The sequence below is a fragment of the Engystomops pustulosus genome, chromosome 1, assembly GCF_040894005.1.
Source record: "Engystomops pustulosus chromosome 1, aEngPut4.maternal, whole genome shotgun sequence".
NCBI classification, from domain to species: Eukaryota; Metazoa; Chordata; class Amphibia; order Anura; family Leptodactylidae; genus Engystomops; species Engystomops pustulosus.
The window spans coordinates 70,776,097-70,794,057 of NC_092411.1; the positions used below are offsets into that span (position 1 = coordinate 70,776,097).

General features: G+C 40.5%; 1 protein-coding gene across 26 annotated transcripts in view; it reads right to left on the reverse strand.

The window, feature by feature from the left end:
* Positions 1–17,961, reverse strand: part of NCOR2 (nuclear receptor corepressor 2) — a 248,449-nt gene that overhangs the window by 83,802 nt on the left and 146,686 nt on the right. For all 26 annotated transcript variants that reach the window (XM_072144332.1, XM_072144335.1, XM_072144346.1 and 23 more), the window contains 2 exons: positions 15,138–15,192; positions 12,542–12,640 (listed from right to left, as the gene is read on the reverse strand). In XM_072144332.1, the coding sequence (XP_072000433.1) occupies positions 12,542–12,640; positions 15,138–15,192 (154 nt within the window). The remainder of the gene's footprint in view (positions 1–12,541; positions 12,641–15,137; positions 15,193–17,961) is intronic.

Below are 17,961 nucleotides of genomic sequence, written 5' to 3' on the forward strand. Positions count from 1 at the left end.
TCGGTTCTTAGGATTAGAGCCTCTCTCAAGCAGAGCACTTGTGTTCTCATCTATGTTGGAGGTTCTGGGTGGAGAATTTGTCATAGTTTCTATTCCATTCGAAGAGAACAAAGGTGCAACATGTAGCATATCTCCCAGCGGGACAGTAACAATTTTCAGGCTCCGCCCTGCTGTCAGGAGGTATGTTCCGGGATATCAACACCATCACTCTTGCTCTACTGTACGTACTACATAGCAGAGCTGACAGAGGATGTCATCATGTAAAGATGTCATCTGTGTCTGCCGGCTTCACAACTACATACAACAGAAGAGAGGAGGAGCATATGCAGGGGAGCAGGGGAAAGGCTAGTACATGTGTTTATTATTTTACTCTGGGGGTACTATAAGAGCGTAAACTCCTGGGGGAGCACAATAAGAGGAGGAACTGCTGCAGGAGCACAATAAGAGGAGGAGCATAACAAGAGGAGGAGCTGCTGGAGGAGCACAATAAGAAGGGAGACTATTTGTAGGAGATAAAAAAGAGGAGGAGCTGCTGTGGGGGGGGGGGATAAGAGGTAGAACTACTAGTGGGCGTGGCCACAATAAGAAGGGGAGCTGCTTGGAGGCAAAGTAAGAGGAGGGTACAATAAGTGAGTGAGCTGCTGGGGGGGGGGCACAATGTATGGGGGAGCTGCTGGGGGGCTTTTATATCGTATTAGGGGGGAGTTTGGTGCACAATACCAGAGGGTTCCTGTAAAAACCTGATCCAAATGTAATGGATTCAAAACACCACAACCAGGAGAGAAAGCTAAATATTTGTACAAATAAATGAGACTGAAGTGCATTTTATAATAGATATTCAAAATATAACATTTATTCACAACTCTACAAGGGATTTTGGAGACATGAGGTAATAGACTTTGGTGAACTAGACTATGAGGGTGTGCAGGTACTCCACAAATTATAAATAACAAATAATAAATGTTTTGCTGATTTCAGTAGATTTATGGTGCCTCTAAGTGATGAAATATTTAGACTCAAACACTAGGATCACTGGGTACCTGGACAATCGCGCCACCTTGCAAAAATGTCACACAGTGTAGCACCAATAATGAATATAAATAAATCCATGTAACACAATCTATCACAGAACACTGTGCTAGTCATGTGACATTCACCATAAAATAATCCAGGAGTCGCAGTGTATTTAGCGTATAATCTGAAAGCAGGTTATATTTCTGAGGTCCGTTAAATATAAGTAGCTCTTTATTGCGTCATTTTTACCAGTCAGAAGTTGAGAGTGTGATTTGCTTTGCTGTTGCCTCATGAGGAACTCCTATTATAGTATGGGACAAATCCAAGCTGAACAAGGAGGGCAAGTTTGGTAGTTGGGCAGAAATAAGATGATTGGGATGTGCGTTATAAAAGAGGATCTTGGTTAGGTTCTGGGAAATTACTGAGAATTTGGAACATCCAGTTCATGATATATTAGAGGGTGTTTTTAGCAACAGGTGTTTAAAATTGAAGTGTAGGACAGAAAGATTTAGACACTCTTTTGTATCTGCTTCTATTAACCTGGTGAACTTAATGTCTGGTAAGGAAAGGATGTGTATGTGTATGTGTGTACACTTATTCATTTCTACAAAATTTTATAGTAATTCTATGTTTTTATGTTATGTTTTGTAGGTGTTGTGTGGTGTAGCTTTGGATGTATTTTATAGTTGAGCTGTTTGATGTAATCAAATTTCCCCTTGGGGATAAATAGTGAGTATTATAATGGTTTTAGAATAACTGTATTGTGATCCGCATGCAATGTTGTTTTTTGGTTTAAGTAACGTGGATGCCCTATTATTCATGACTGTGACTCCGTAATTGGATGTAATTTCTGAATAAACACAGTGCTAAGTAATGAGTAGAGCAGAGCAAGCTTAAGGGGGTATTCCCATGAAGATAAAAATTCTTAAATATACTCAGGATAACAATACATTCTCTAATTCAATGTTATTAACATTAAAAAAAGCATTTAAAAGATGTCTCCAACTTGTCTAACCTCTAGCATTTCCAAACTGCCTCTATCAGTCCTGGTGTTTACATTTTGGTTGTCTTTGGATACGACCATAAATTATTGACTATGATCGAGCAGATACCTCTGGCATGAAAAGCTTCTCTTGCACTGCAGGGGGAGGGGTATGAGGCAGAGAGCACTAAAGACAGAGGCGCTTCCTATCAAGCAGCAGCTTTACATACAAGAGAGGATCTGTATCCCAGGGGAGGGGAGCATAGCAGAGCTGAATGTGTGGTTCATAGGAGAGGTAGCAGAGATTAGTGCATCATTGTGCCTTATATCCATCTCATGACTCAGATACTAGTAGAATGTTAGGAAGGTAAATAAAGTGCAACTAAATATCTATCTACTGATAATCTAAGCACTTTGTCAACACACAGCATCTCATAGCACAAATGAATCATGAAGTGTCTGCTCAGATAGTGCCACCCCTACTTCTGAATTTTACACTGGCAATCGCTGAGTGATAGGACCAAACAAAGCAATGAAACTGACTGCAATTGCAAAGTGGTTAAAAATTACAGTATTTTTCGGACTATAAGGCACACCTGATTATAAGGATGAATGACCAGCAGGTGGCAGACTTGCGCACAGTTCAAGGCAGCTGTTGTCTGCAAGTACGGTTCATATATAAGGCGCACTAGACTATAAGGCGCACCTTTGATTTCTGAGAAAATCAAAGGATTTTTAGTGCACCTTATAGTCCGAAAAATACGGTATCTTTATTGTATAAACATCACTAGGGGACTCCAATTTGGGAACTTTCTTTCATAGGCAAACCCCTTTAAGTGTACAAGTGTTGTAGTGCTCAGCTAAAGGCCAGATCAGAGCAGAGAGACAAATGTCTCCAGCAGGGTCCTCTCTCCTAACTACAAGAATTAGGAAAGAGGTGAAAAAAAAAGAACATTTGTAAAATATATTTCTCTATTAAGAAAGCATTAAAAAAAGATATCAAGGGCCTTGTGTTTTAACATTGTTTCCTAATGTCTTAAGTGAGATACAATTTTTATGTAATGTTGGGAAGTAAGGAAATACACGGTAAATGTAGGATTAGCCACACCACTTCACACAAGTAAGGGTTTAACATTGACACAAAAACGCAGGGTTTCACATTGGCACAGAAAATGCATTTACAAATATAGATTTTTGACAATGAAAAATCATTAAAAGGCCTCGCTGTCTACATTCATGCATAGAATATTACAGAGATGAGTAAGGGATGAGTAAATCTCAAGTCACAGTGGAAACAGTCATCACAGAGACTGAGAATGGAAAAGGAATGAAGCAGAAAGCCATAGGATGTGTCAACACTTCGCCCATTACACTACATGTAATGGTTTGATTAACATATTAAAATCTTGTAAATCAGAATGAACTGGAAAAAGTGGGAGAACTGGATCACCCTACTCCAAGTCTCTATATGCCAAGCAGCACATCAGAAAGGAAGATGGGTATATACAGTATGAATCCTATACATGCCTGAACCACAAACCATTGACACGCAAGACTGTACAAATTTACCAATACATTTCCCACCTAACTATTAACCTGATAGCAAACAACCTCCCCATATTAACAATTGCTTGGTTTAATAAATAATAACCTCAGAGACCCCTCTAATATTCCTGTCACACTGTGTAATGTTTAATGTCACTTTGCCACAGAGATCAAAAACAGCATTTTATTTTATATGCACATCACTACCTTATCTATATACATATATTTCTTATTAACACAAACATATAGCTGTGAAGAATGCAATTATTCCAGGATTGTAACTGAATTCAGAGTACATTGGTGCAAATTTATATAGGTTTTATAATGTTTTTATACATTTACAGAAATTAAAATCTCCTGTACAAATTTTTTTATTTTTTTTTTATTTTGCCATCTTCTGCCACTAATAACTTTTTCATACTTCGGTGTACAGTGGTGTCATTTTTTGATGACGTTTTCAATGCTGCAATTTTTAGGACTCTACGACCTTTCGATCACTTTTTAAAGAATTTTTTATATTTTTTAAAATGGCATTGTGCTATTTTCCGTTACGGGGTTAAACGCAGTGAAAAAACGCTATTATATTTTGATAGATCTGGCATTTTTGGACGCACCGATACCTAAATGTGTTTACGATTTTTACTGTTTATTTATATCAGTTCTAGGGAAAGGGAGGTGATTTGAATTTTTAGAGTTTTTATATTATAATTTTTTTCAACTTTTTTATATTTTTAATATTTTTCAGACTCCGTAAGGTACTGTAACCCTAGGTTGTCTGTCATATACTGTCATACTAGAGCAGTGATGGCAAACCTTTTAGCAACCGAGTGCCCAAAAAGCAACTAAAACCCCCCCCTTATTTATTGCAAGGTGCCAACCAAAAATTAAAGCAGTATCTTGTTGCTCCCTGTTCTTCAACAACTTTCATATTGGCCTCCTGAGGACACCAACACAGTAAAAAAGATGAAAAATTTGCATCATTTTAGCTTCTTTCCAGTGTCCCTCTGTACACAGAGAATAGTGGGGTCAGCCGAAGGTCCTCCAAAGATAATTCGTCCCTGTCTATTGATTCTCCCTCTTCCTACAGTCCCAAGTAGTGAAGTAAGTATCAAAATATGACTGAAAGCAGCATTTTTTATGTTGCTTGGAACTGCAGGAAGATTCTTTGAGTCCTGTCTGGTGTGCTGGGGCGATGGCCCGGGTGCCCCCAGAAAGGGCTCTGAGTGCCGCCTCGGGCACACGTGCCATAGGTTCGCCACCACTGTACTAGAGTGTCATACTATGGAGATTTTCCTCCTCATTCATTAAAATGTGTTGACAGACATGAAAGGGTAATCAGAGGGTTAAAACGAGAGTTTGGAAGACCCAAGGCTGTCATGGCTGCGGATCGCCGCTCCCCAATGACGTCACGGGGAGAGACGATCGTGGCGGCGCCCGTGAGCCCTCTCCATGCACCGGGACGCGCGCCGTACTGCTACGGCGCGCGTCGGTAAGGGGTTAAAGAACATAGTACAGCCCCTCCTCCCCTGCTATGAGTCACTGCTGAAACAGGTTTCTGTTTGAATAGTAAAGCAATTACTCGAGGGGGAGGGGGCTGTGGTTTGAGATCTTAAAGGAAATCTACCACCAGATTGACAGACTGTAAACCAAACTACAAACATGTAGGCGTGTCCCCCTTCGGACTAATTTGCATAATATTAAAAGCCTTATTTTGTAAAAACCAGGACACAAGCAACTAAAAGAAGTGCAGATCCAAAGGGGGTACACACCAGTATTTAAGTGTTCTTGGTTTACAATTTTTGATCCTGGTGGTAGATGTCCGGTAGAACATCTGGTAGAAGAACTGGTAGAAGATCGGTGAACCAGAGTGTTCCAAGTCCAGCTACTATCCTGGAATATAAATGCATTTTTCCACAGTCCTGCTGGTGCTAAAAAATACACAAAGGAATTATTACACAGCTTTACAGACCTGCTACATAACCCTGTCCACAGCTTTTTATGGTCCAGACTGCTAACATGGTGACTACTTTTAAAGCATGTGGAGGGAAGTCGGGTTACTTTAGCATGCTACTTTCTCTAGTCCACAAATTACCAGGAGAACCCACTGCATTCTAAACACCCTGCTGGGTCCTAAGCAATGGTGTGAAATGCAATATGGGCAAATCACATGCAGACTGCTGCTTCCTACCTTCTCTAGAGGTAAACTCTGATGTCGAAGGACTGCATCTAGATGGCATCTAGCTTACTGTGCTATTCAGGAGCACAACGCCGTGATTGGGGTCTTCTTTGTGAAAAAAAGAATCTAGGCTCAAGTTCCCTTACCTGTTAGTCTATATGGTATAGTCATCAAGCGCTAAAAGGGATTTTCCAATATTTTTAATATTCTAGAATTAATACAAGAATACAAAGGCTATAAAACATAACATCTAAAAGAAAAACATATATCTACCTGCAGCTGTAACCCCATCAAGGTGAGCAGCACAGAAGTGGGCAATTGAGGGAATTAAACTCAAATCAGTACATGGGAATTCCATAATGTATAAATTACAGGTACAGGTGGTCCCCTACTTAAGGACACCAAACTTACACACGACCCCTAGTTAAAGACGGATCCCTCTGCCCACTGTGACCTCTGGTCTCTGAATGCTTTACTATAGCCCAGGTTCTTTTTTACGTTGGAGGCTATAATGATATAACACAAATAAACAATACAGCTCAGCCACAGGGAACGCTATAACATCAGGTCAAGGAAACCTTCCCCAGACTCATCATGTAGTGACGTCTTACATGTAGAAAGTTGTAGTGACTAGTTCCCAGACCTTGGATTCACAACACATCAATAACAAGTGGGATGCCAGTCATCACCGCCCGCAGTCACATGGTATTCTCCCCTTACACTGGCACACAGAAGTAAACATCCTCTTCCTTTCACTCTCAAGGAAGGAAAATACCTTGTATCTGCCAAACCCACGGCTTACCGTTTAGTATGTATCACCACCTATCGGATTTACTGGTTCCTGCCTCTTATATTACCTCCTCCATCAGTAATCTAACTAGTTACACAATTATAACCACAGTGGGGGCAGTGAGAATAGGGGGCATTGGACATGAAGTTCAGCGCTGGTTAAGCTGGGTCAATTTGTTAGGATCAGACTATGTCTGTCAATGTCTGTACAACGTAGGCAGTAAAGAACATAATAAACACTCGTAATAAGAAAAAATATGGTTTTGTTGCTTTACTTTTTGTAGCTATTTTATACAGCCAGTTTAAAAGGCTGGTCAATCTTATACATCTGAATATAGACACTACATAAATACTACATACATAAATACACACGGAGAAAAGCAGATAGATACAAGGTTACACATATATGGAGAATCCTTAGATACAAGTTCAAAAAGGTGACAACTAGAGTAAACGTCAAAGCATACGACAACACAAAGAGGATCAAACAGAAAGAAAGCCGAGTGACAGCCCGGCTCACCCACACAACAATGACATAGCAAAGCCCTTCGCTCCACTTACTTGCAATTACATGCAGCTTCCTCCCCAGTCCTGTGATGTCCGGGCTCCCATAGCAGCCCCCCTGCTGCACCCTCCCGGCTGTACAGCCCTGCCCAGCGCAGCTCGCAGCCTCCACACTTCCTGGCCATTTGCATAGTTAAGCCTCCAACTAACCACAACATTCCAGCTGTGATTTTGCAATGTACTGGAATAGGCCGAGCTTGCTACATGATTCATCCCCTTAAGTATACATGTGCATGAAAGGAAGACACCAAACACGCTTCATGTGCAAAGACATGTAAATCACCGCACACATTACCAGTACTAGTAGCTGTAGTTTTTATTTCAAAGTAAAACCCTTGCTACATCTCCTATTACTGATCCACAGAACAGTAATAGCACATAGCCAGGGGTGTAACTAGTAACCATGGGGACACCCATAGCAAAACACGGAATACATAGTACACACAGTGATGTCATAATACAGACATCATCATTGTGGTGATGTTACAGTACAGAAACATAAATGCAGTGATGTTACAGTACAGAAATATAAATGCAGTGATGTCACAGTACAGGGATAATACACACACACACACAGTGATGTCACAGTACAGGGATAATACACACACGGTGATGTCAGAGTACAGGGATAATACACACACGGTGATGTCAGAGTACAGGGATAATACACACACACACACGGTGATGTCACAGTACAGGGATAATACACACACACACACACACGGTGATGTCACAGTACAGGGATAATACACACACACACGGTGATGTCACAGTACAGGGATAATACACACACACACACAGTGATGTCACAGTACAGGGATAATACACACAGTGATGTCACAGTACAGGGATAATACACACACACACACACAGTGATGTCACAGTACAGGGATAACACACACACACAGTGATGTCACAGTACAGGGATAACACACACACACAGTGATGTCACAGTACAGGGATAACACACACACACAGTGATGTCACAGTACAGGGATAACACACACACACAGTGATGTCACAGTACAGGGATAACACACACAGTGATGTCACAGTGCAGGGATAACGCACACAGTGATGTCACAGTACAGGGATAACGCACACAGTGATGTCACAGTACAGGGATAACGCACACAGTGATGTCACAGTACAGGGATAACACACACAGTGATGTCACAGTACAGGGATAACACACACACACACACACACACACAGTGATGTCACAGTACAGGGATAATACACACACACACACACAGTGATGTCACAGTACAGGGATAATACACACACACACACACAGTGATGTCACAGTACAGGGATAATACACACACACACACACAGTGATGTCACAGTACAGGGATAACACACACACACACAGTGATGTCACAGTACAGGGATAACACACACACACACAGTGATGTCACAGTACAGGGATAATACACACACACAGTGATGTCACAGTACAGGGATAATACACACACACAGTGATGTCACAGTACAGGGATAATACACACACACAGTGATGTCACAGTACAGGGATAATACACACACACAGTGATGTCACAGTACAGGGATAATACACACACACAGTGATGTCACAGTACAGGGATAATACACACACACAGTGATGTCACAGTACAGGGATAATACACACACACAGTGATGTCACAGTACAGGGATAATACACACAGTGATGTCACAGTACAGGGATAATACACACAGTGATGTCACAGTACAGGGATAATACACACAGTGATGTCACAGTACAGGGATAATACACACAGTGATGTCACAGTACAGGGATAATACACACACACACACACACACACAGTGATGTCACAGTACAGGGATAATACACACACACACAGTGATGTCACAGTACAGGGATAATACACACACACACACACACACACACAGTGATGTCACAGTACAGGGATAATACACACACACAGTGATGTCACAGTACAGGGATAATACACACACACACAGTGATGTCACAGTACAGGGATAATACACACACACACAGTGATGTCACAGTACAGGGATAATACACACACACACAGTGATGTCACAGTACAGGGATAACACACACACAGTGATGTCACAGTACAGGGATAACACACACACAGTGATGTCACAGTACAGGGATAACACACACAGTGATGTCACAGTACAGGGATAACACACACACACACACACACAGTGATGTCACAGTACAGGGATAACACACACACACACAGTGATGTCACAGTACAGGGATAATACACACACACAGTGATGTCACAGTACAGGGATAATACACACACACAGTGATGTCACAGTACAGGGATAACACACACACACACACACACACACACAGTGATGTCACAGTACAGGGATAACACACACACACACAGTGATGTCACAGTACAGGGATAATACACACACACAGTGATGTCACAGTACAGGGATAATACACACACACAGTGATGTCACAGTACAGGGATAATACACACACACAGTGATGTCACAGTACAGGGATAATACACACACACACAGTGATGTCACAGTACAGGGATAATACACACACACAGTGATGTCACAGTACAGGGATAATACACACACACACACAGTGATGTCACAGTACAGGGATAATACACACACACACAGTGATGTCACAGTACAGGGATAATACACACACACACACAGTGATGTCACAGTACAGGGATAATACACACACAGTGATGTCACAGTACAGGGATAATACACACACAGTGATGTCACAGTACAGGGATAATACACACACAATGATGTCACAGTACAGGGATAATACGCACACACTGATGTCACAGTACAGGGATAATACACACAGTGATGTCACAGTACAGGGATACTACACATCCACTGATGTCACAGTACTGGGATAACACACACACACACACACACACAGTGATGTCACAGTACTGGGATAACACACACACACAGTGATGTCACAGAACAGGGATACACATAAAATGATGTCACAGTACAGGGATAACACACAGTGATGCAATAGTAGACGGATAATGCACACAGTGAAGTCACAGTAGAGGGATAATACACAACCTGTTGTCACAGTACTGGGATTAGATTAGAGACAATGATTCCACAGTACACGGATTATACAAAAACAGTGATGCCGCAGTACAGGGATAATACACAGTGATGTCATAGCACTGAGATAATAGACACAGTGAGACCATAGCAATCATCCAGCAATGTATCAGGTATTTTCTATTAAATGCAAACAAGCCATAAGTATAATGCAGACTACAGTCAGACTAATGTGTGACTAAAAAACTTAGGTATCGAAACATATTTTAACCCTTACAGGACTCAGCCCTTTTTTGTTTTTGCATTTCTGTTTTTTACTCCCCTCATTCCAAAAGCGATAACTTTTTTATATTTAAGTTTACAGAGATGTGTGAGGGCTTGTTATCTGCAGAACAAATTGTACTTTTTAGTGGCGCCATTTAATATTCCATGCAAAAAAAAAAAAACATTTGCGGCATATTCTCGTGGGATCTGTTTTTAAGGTGTTTCATTCTGCTCTCAAATGAAGCTTCCACTTTATTCTTTGAGTCGATACGATCACAGAGATACTAAATTTATATAGGTTTTATTAGATTAAAAAAAATGTAAATCTTTTGAACAAAAAATATATTTGTTAATTTTCCAAATTCTGACTCCAATAACTTTTTGTACTTGGTGTACGGACCTATGTAAGGTGTAATTTTTTTGTGGCAAGTGCTGGCGTATTAATATCAATTTGGGACCTATGTGACGGTTTGATCATGTTTTATTCAAATATTCAAGGATGGAAAGATAACGAAAAAGTGGCGATTTGAGCGCTATTTTTTGTTAAGGTGTTCACAACCGGGGATAATTTTTATATACTTTGATAGAACGCCATTTTGGGACTTGGCGATACCTAACAAGTTTGTAATTTTTACAGTTTATTTTTATATGTGTTTTATGTGTTTTTTAACTATATTGGCAGACAGTCCCTAGGAGTACAAAGAGGTAGTGCAGGAATTTGAAGAGACACAGATCTGTCAGTCATTTTCTGCATATTGGAGCAAATGGCAGCGACATTTAAAAGATGCAGGAGCCTGGGCCATCTTGTTTGCGATCCTCACCCCCCATGACATCATCCCAATCACGAGGAATCACTTATCTTTGCTTCCTGCTGTCTACAGCTACAGCTCCTTGGCTGCATGAAGTCAGATCTGTGGCCTCGGACACCCTCTGGGATAAGAAAATTGTGTATATACACACTTCTGCTCAAAAATTTGGGGGCACCTAGCCATTTTGGTGTTTTCCATGAAAACTCATAAATTTTATTTTTCAAATAAGTTGCAAAATGAAAATATAGTCCAGACATTAAGAAGATTTGAATATTTTTTTTTCTATTTGAAATAATAATTTTCTCCTTCAAACTTTGCTTTCATCAAAGAATGCTCCCTGTTTATTTGCTGAGGTAATCTCGTAAAAATTTCACCCCATGATTCCAGAAGCCCCACTCACAACTTGGATTGCCTTTATGGGCACTTTTTGTGTACCATACGGTCTAGCTTCTCCCACAGCAGCTCAATGGGGTTGATCTGGTGACTGGGCTGACCACTCCATTACAGATAGAATACCACCAGCTGCTGTTTCTTTCCTAAATAGTTCATGCATAATTTGGAGGCGTGCTTTGGGTCATTGTTCTGTTGCAGAATGAAATTGGCTTCAATTAAGAGCTATCTACAGGGTATGACATGGCGTGGAGTGAATCCCTTTAACCTTGACCAATCTCCCACTTTGCCAGCACCAAAGCAAATTCCAGACCATCACATTACCTCCACGATGCTTGTCAGTTTTATATTTGTGTATATATAGATATACAAGCAAGACAGGCGTGAATAATGAGGCTGTTTATTCCCTCAAGTCTTTCCTCAATTCCAAAATAAAGGTCTTGTTAAATCATAACAATAGGAAAATTTCTGGACACAACATCTCATTCTGACCTTGGCAAGTGTTTTAGTCTCTTGTGTTGTAAACAGTTTGTAAGAATGGATTATTAGGGAAGCTGCTAATTTGAGGAAGGAAACAGGGCAGTGATGTAAGAATAACCCAAGCTGAGGATGAAGTCATTTGCTGCACACAATTTATCTCTCTTATGAATTCGGGTTCTGCTCTCCTGTTTTAAGCAGCCAAGGAAGGGAATTATGTCATATATGACAAGAAAGGCACAGTATGAAACGTCTTAGAGATTTCCATTAATAAATATTCCCCTAATTTTGCGGGGGAAGGGAAATGATAAAGCTAGCCAAACACAAACTGTAAAAGTTTCCATTTTTTGTATCATTTGGCATTGCTCCTTACAAATATAGCCAGATTTAACGAATGCAAGAGTTGTAACTATGCACCCCCATGAGCGTTTCTCATAAAGGACAAAAGCAAAGATCACTCACCTGGCCCTTTCCCCTTCTACGATAATTTCTTCTCACAAGACTTTTGTAGTTCTCATTCTTTTTGGTCAGGTAATAGAAAAGAACACAATCGGACACAGTCTGCAAGACACACACATATAGGGCATGAGCACACAGTATCATATACAGGGCATGAGCACACAGTATCATATATAGGGCATGAGCACACAGTATCTCATATAGGGCATGAGCACACAGTATCTCATATAGGGCATGAGCACACAGTATCTCATATAGGGCATGAGCACACAGTATCTCATATAGGGCATGAGCACACAGTATCTCATATAGGGCATGAGCACACAGTATCTCATATAGGGCATGAGCACACAGTATCATATATAGGGCATGAGCACACAGTATCATATATAGGGCATGAGCACACAGTATCACTTGGCAGGTTAAAGTTGCACCTAAGGCTGCACCATGTTCAGGTTTTTTATTATCTGTGAAAAAGATGGAATGTGTCTCCTAAAGATCAGGGAGCTTTTAGCCTTCCTAGTTATGACAGATGCTAACTTCACGTAAGTTTAGACTTTGACACATGGTGTGTGCCTTCACTGTGCTCGAGGAATGCAGAATAAGAGGCATTTTACCATACTAGACAGCTAAACATCATGTATTGTTATCTCTAACCCTTTAATAATTAACACTGTACCTTTCATAAAGATAAAAATAATGATCTGATACAACTGCATACAGGTTAATATATTGCAGCTGACAAGCCCAACTATTCATTTCTAATGAGGTCAATAACAAAAGGACTGGTATTGACATAAATAATAAATATCTGTAATGACGGAGAGCATTTCATTTCTTCATACGTTCCAGTGGAGGACTAGGAAGCTTAGCAATTGGGGAAATAGGAAGGTGTCTGACTTCTTTCTACACTTCTAAATTGTTTAAAAAAAGGGATATTACTCTGTATCCACAGGATAGGGGAGCCAAAGTCTTCCTGATATGTATCAAATAGAATTGGATTTTTAAAGGGGGTAATAATTATAATAATTCTTTACTTATATAGTACACACAGATCATGCAGCACCGCACAGGGCTTGCCAAATCGGTCCCTGCCCCCATTGAGGCTCACAATCTAATCAACCTACCAGTAGGTTCTTGGAGTGTGGGAGACAACCGGAGGAAATCCATGCAAACACCCACTTGAACCCAGTTCCCCAGCGCTGCAAGGCTGTAATGCTAACCACTAAGCCACCGTGCTGGACTCCATCTTGTAACACTTTCTGGAAAACTTTGTGTATGGGACAAGTTAGGGGACTTTAGATCCTGTGGACACTAGATAAATATATTTAAATGACAAATTCCTTTAAAGTGGTCAAATACCACAAAAAGCAGTCAGTGGGCAGGTTCAGTAAACGGCTGTTTCACCTTTGTCTCCAACACCTTCCATAAACAGACATGCTTGTATAAAATCCAACATGATGATCATTATATTACCCAACATGTGAAATTAAGAACCCCTATACACAACCAAAAGTTGCCCAATTATCCCTTAAACAATCAGGGTTGGCAGATGTATGGGGCTTGCTTATTCAGTTTTTTTTTAACTGCACAATGATGTTCCTGCTAGTCCTAGCCCAGTGATAAAACAGAGCTTCTTAATACACAACATTAGTTTATCCTATTTAAAGGGGTTATCCAGGTTTAAAAAAAATTTTATGGCCGGGCTGGGGAGGGCTAGTTAAACATAATAAACATGGACTTACCTCCTCCAGCGCCGCTGATGTCCCGCGCCGCGGTCCCTTCGATCTGTGCCCCTGTTTGTTTACAGGGGCACGGAAGCCACGCACAGGGAGCTTCCGGTCCGCGATGTGGATGGCTCCTCCCATCCGTCCCTATCTCTCAGCGTTGTAAGCACTGGGAGATGGTGCGCATGGGAGCTTGTAATGAAACCGGCGCACAGAGAAGACCGGCCGCGGCGCGGGACATCGGCAGCACCGGAGGAGGTAAGTACATGTTTATTGTGTTTAAATAGCCCTCCCCAGCCCGGCCAGAAGAAATTTTTTAAACCCGGATAACCCCTTTAAGTATGCCAATTTAAAAATAATAAATCGCCCCAAGAGGCATATGCCAATGAGTGAAGAAGTCACTTTTAGAGGTTGGAAGGGAGAGCATCGGTTCAAGCTTCACTAAATTGGGCTCTATATCAGCTAGAAACGTGGTTTATATGTATATATGAGAATTCCATTGTTCATAACATGCAGCTCACATTTCCAGCTATGTCTAACTGATTTGTTCTGAAAGATGAGTCTCATCTTAACAATGACACCATACCAGGGTTCTAGCTGCTATAGAGTAAAAAAGGGACACTAGAGCAACTAGAAGAAGTGACTCATCAGCTCATTTGCATATGATTTAATATGCGGCTTACATAGAGATATAATTAATATTTACATGCAGTTCTACCAAAACAAGCATCTACAGTCTTCAGCAATCTGAAGGATGTTAGCACTGAATGTAAGTCATTGTGAAATCTAAAATTACCAGGTTCTGCGAGTAACCACCAAAAAAACGCTAACTCTTGTCACATGACTCAATTATTAATAGTAAAATCTCATACCTTTCTATCCAAGAATGAAGAAATGAACACAAAGTTCTTTGGTTGCTGAATGAATCTGTAAGAAAAGATGAGTACACAGTCTTATAACCAGGAGTCCATCAGTCAGTAGTATCACCTTATAACCAAGATATCACTTATAAGTATGGCCCCAAGTGTTTGGGAGCATTGCTGAGGTGCGGATAGCCCATTTTCTTATTCTAGGTACCTCGTAACACATGGGGTTAATATATGTATCTGACATGGAATCCATCATCTTGTTTTCATCATGTCTAGAGCTAGATTAGCTACATAGGAAACATTCATTAGTAAAATACTTCTCACGATGGTTCATGGATTGAACACAGCACTTTAAAACCCTTGTAGCCCATTCAACTGAAGTACTATTTCTAAACTCACATACTTAAATAGTCTGGGCTGAACAAAGGTAAAGGCTTGTTATTCATTGCATTTGTTCTACTGATGGTAATAACAGGAAACTATAACATGAAAGACATTATGACTCAAAGACTAATCAGTCATCCCATTTAATATTAATAAAATACTCAGGTAACAAGTGATCACGATTCATGCACAACTTATTCATACTTCTTACTGCCATTTCTATTAGAATGCTCTATAACAGTCCAAATACAAGGAACCTTTACAGAAAGAACCCTTAGATATCCATCTCACATTGTGTATTAGGCTTCATGTACATCTCATTTTTGGCATACAGCAGGCGCTGCATGGATTTTTTAGCTCTATGTCAGTTTTTATGGTGTATATGACTTCTATGCTGTATATGCGTTAATAAACTTTAGACACATATACAAATTCAGCATACATTGTGCATGCATCAACCATAGACTACCAAATTTAACAACAGTATATGTTCTGCATATGTTTCCACAAGATACAGGAAAAACACAGTAGGATACGTTTTTTAGGACCAATAAAGACAAAGAGCACTATATGTGCCCATAGACGTGAATGAATATGCCAGGGTTCACGACTGGATTTTTGCGGCGTGAAAAACATGTCCTCCAGCATTATGCTAAAAAAACAAGATGTGAATGTAGACTTACATGCGGATCTGCTGCAAGGCATTTCCACAAGGTGAATGCGCAGCATTATACGGTAACATTGTCACGTATAGGATTTATGACAATCCCATACACACAATCCCACATTAAATCTACTGTGGATTGGTATAGCTTCATAATTTGCTGTTTTGGCCACAAGGCAAGTACAGGTGAAGCACACGGTATCAATATGGTATCTGCTGTGATGTTTCTCATAGGCTTCTTTAACACACTGTAAGCCTAACATCTGAACCCAGCATTAAAGGAAACCTACCAAAAGGATTCTACTATCAGAAATAGATGAACATGTAATAAGTGGTAGAAATCATACACACACATACATATACAGTATATATACACACTTACATAAAGAAATGTCTGATATTTTTTGGTTGCTGTGAGTCTATTAGTACCCTGCTTAGATATTATCATGCTGATGATTCATTGACATTTCACAGCGATTCAATGCTGATGTGTCTGACTAAGCAGAGTAATTCATGGAGAATGTTGTAGTGATGCCAATCCTCTTGAGGAAAAATTATTTACTAGAACAAGAGGAGATTGATTGCATGTGGTCAGACCAAGGGAAAGTGAGATCAATTGCCATCCATTATAGCTCTACAATCACAACGGCAGACACCCACTTGGAAAGCAAATAAATGAATTAAACAGAAAAAGAGTAATTAAACAAAACATTGTAGTAGGAATTATATTGGTGAAGGATCGACAACCCTACCGATTGGAGAATTAAAGATGCCAGGTACAGGCAGAGCAGCTTATAGCTTTGCCCATTCCACTGGAACGCTAAAGACCTGTCACAAAGCTGGGAAAAAGGCTTGGCAAACAGACCCACTGGTCACCTACATCCAGATTCCAGTAAGAGATCCAGTACTGTTATCCAGTGGAAATCAGAAATTGCTCACAAGTAATTTTGTTTACTCGAACCACGACATCACCCAACCAGAGAGAGGGTCCATCTCCAAGGACAGGAAATTTCTTTAAATTTATCAACCAACCCAGGCGACTTAAGGTGTCCTGTAACTGACCTAGTTGATGTTTTATAGCCTCCGCTGACCTCCCCACCAGTAAAAAGTCATCTAGGTATGGCTCAAAAATTCCTTGCTGTCTTCTTGCATAAGAGGCCACTTCCGCAATTAGCTTCTTGAGTACTCTTAGGACGACAGCCACTCCAAAGGGTAAAGCATGGAATTGTAGATGCAACAGGATGCCTTCCAGAAACACTGCCATACTCAGGTATTTCTGGGAATCCTGATCGGCACATGGTAAAAAGTATCTTCCAGATCTATAGATGCAATGAAACATCCTGATAGAGGAGATTTATGGTGGACTTCAGGGATTTCATCTTGAATATGTCTATTATTAAAAAATTGTTCAGCGGCTTTGGATTTATAAGGGTCCATAGAGACCTGTCCAGCTTTTCTACAAAGAGGAGAGTCGAGTAGAATCCTGTTCCACAATCTTGTAAAGAAATTTTTTTCAGAACATTTTTTTGTTGAAGGACCTTTAACTTTGGATTCTACCGCTTGTTGCGTCAGCAGGCTTGAAGTTCTCGATATCTTGAATCGCACTGGAGGAAGAGATCTGAAACGTAGTTTCAGTCCATTCTGGACAATCCCTAAAACCCAGTTTTTGTTTGAGATCTTTTTCCACTCTTCAACGAACAAGGATAGTCTCCCCCTCACTGGGCTCCTGGCATCATTTATGACCTGATCCATTTCTTGATTCTGGAGCCTGGGACAACA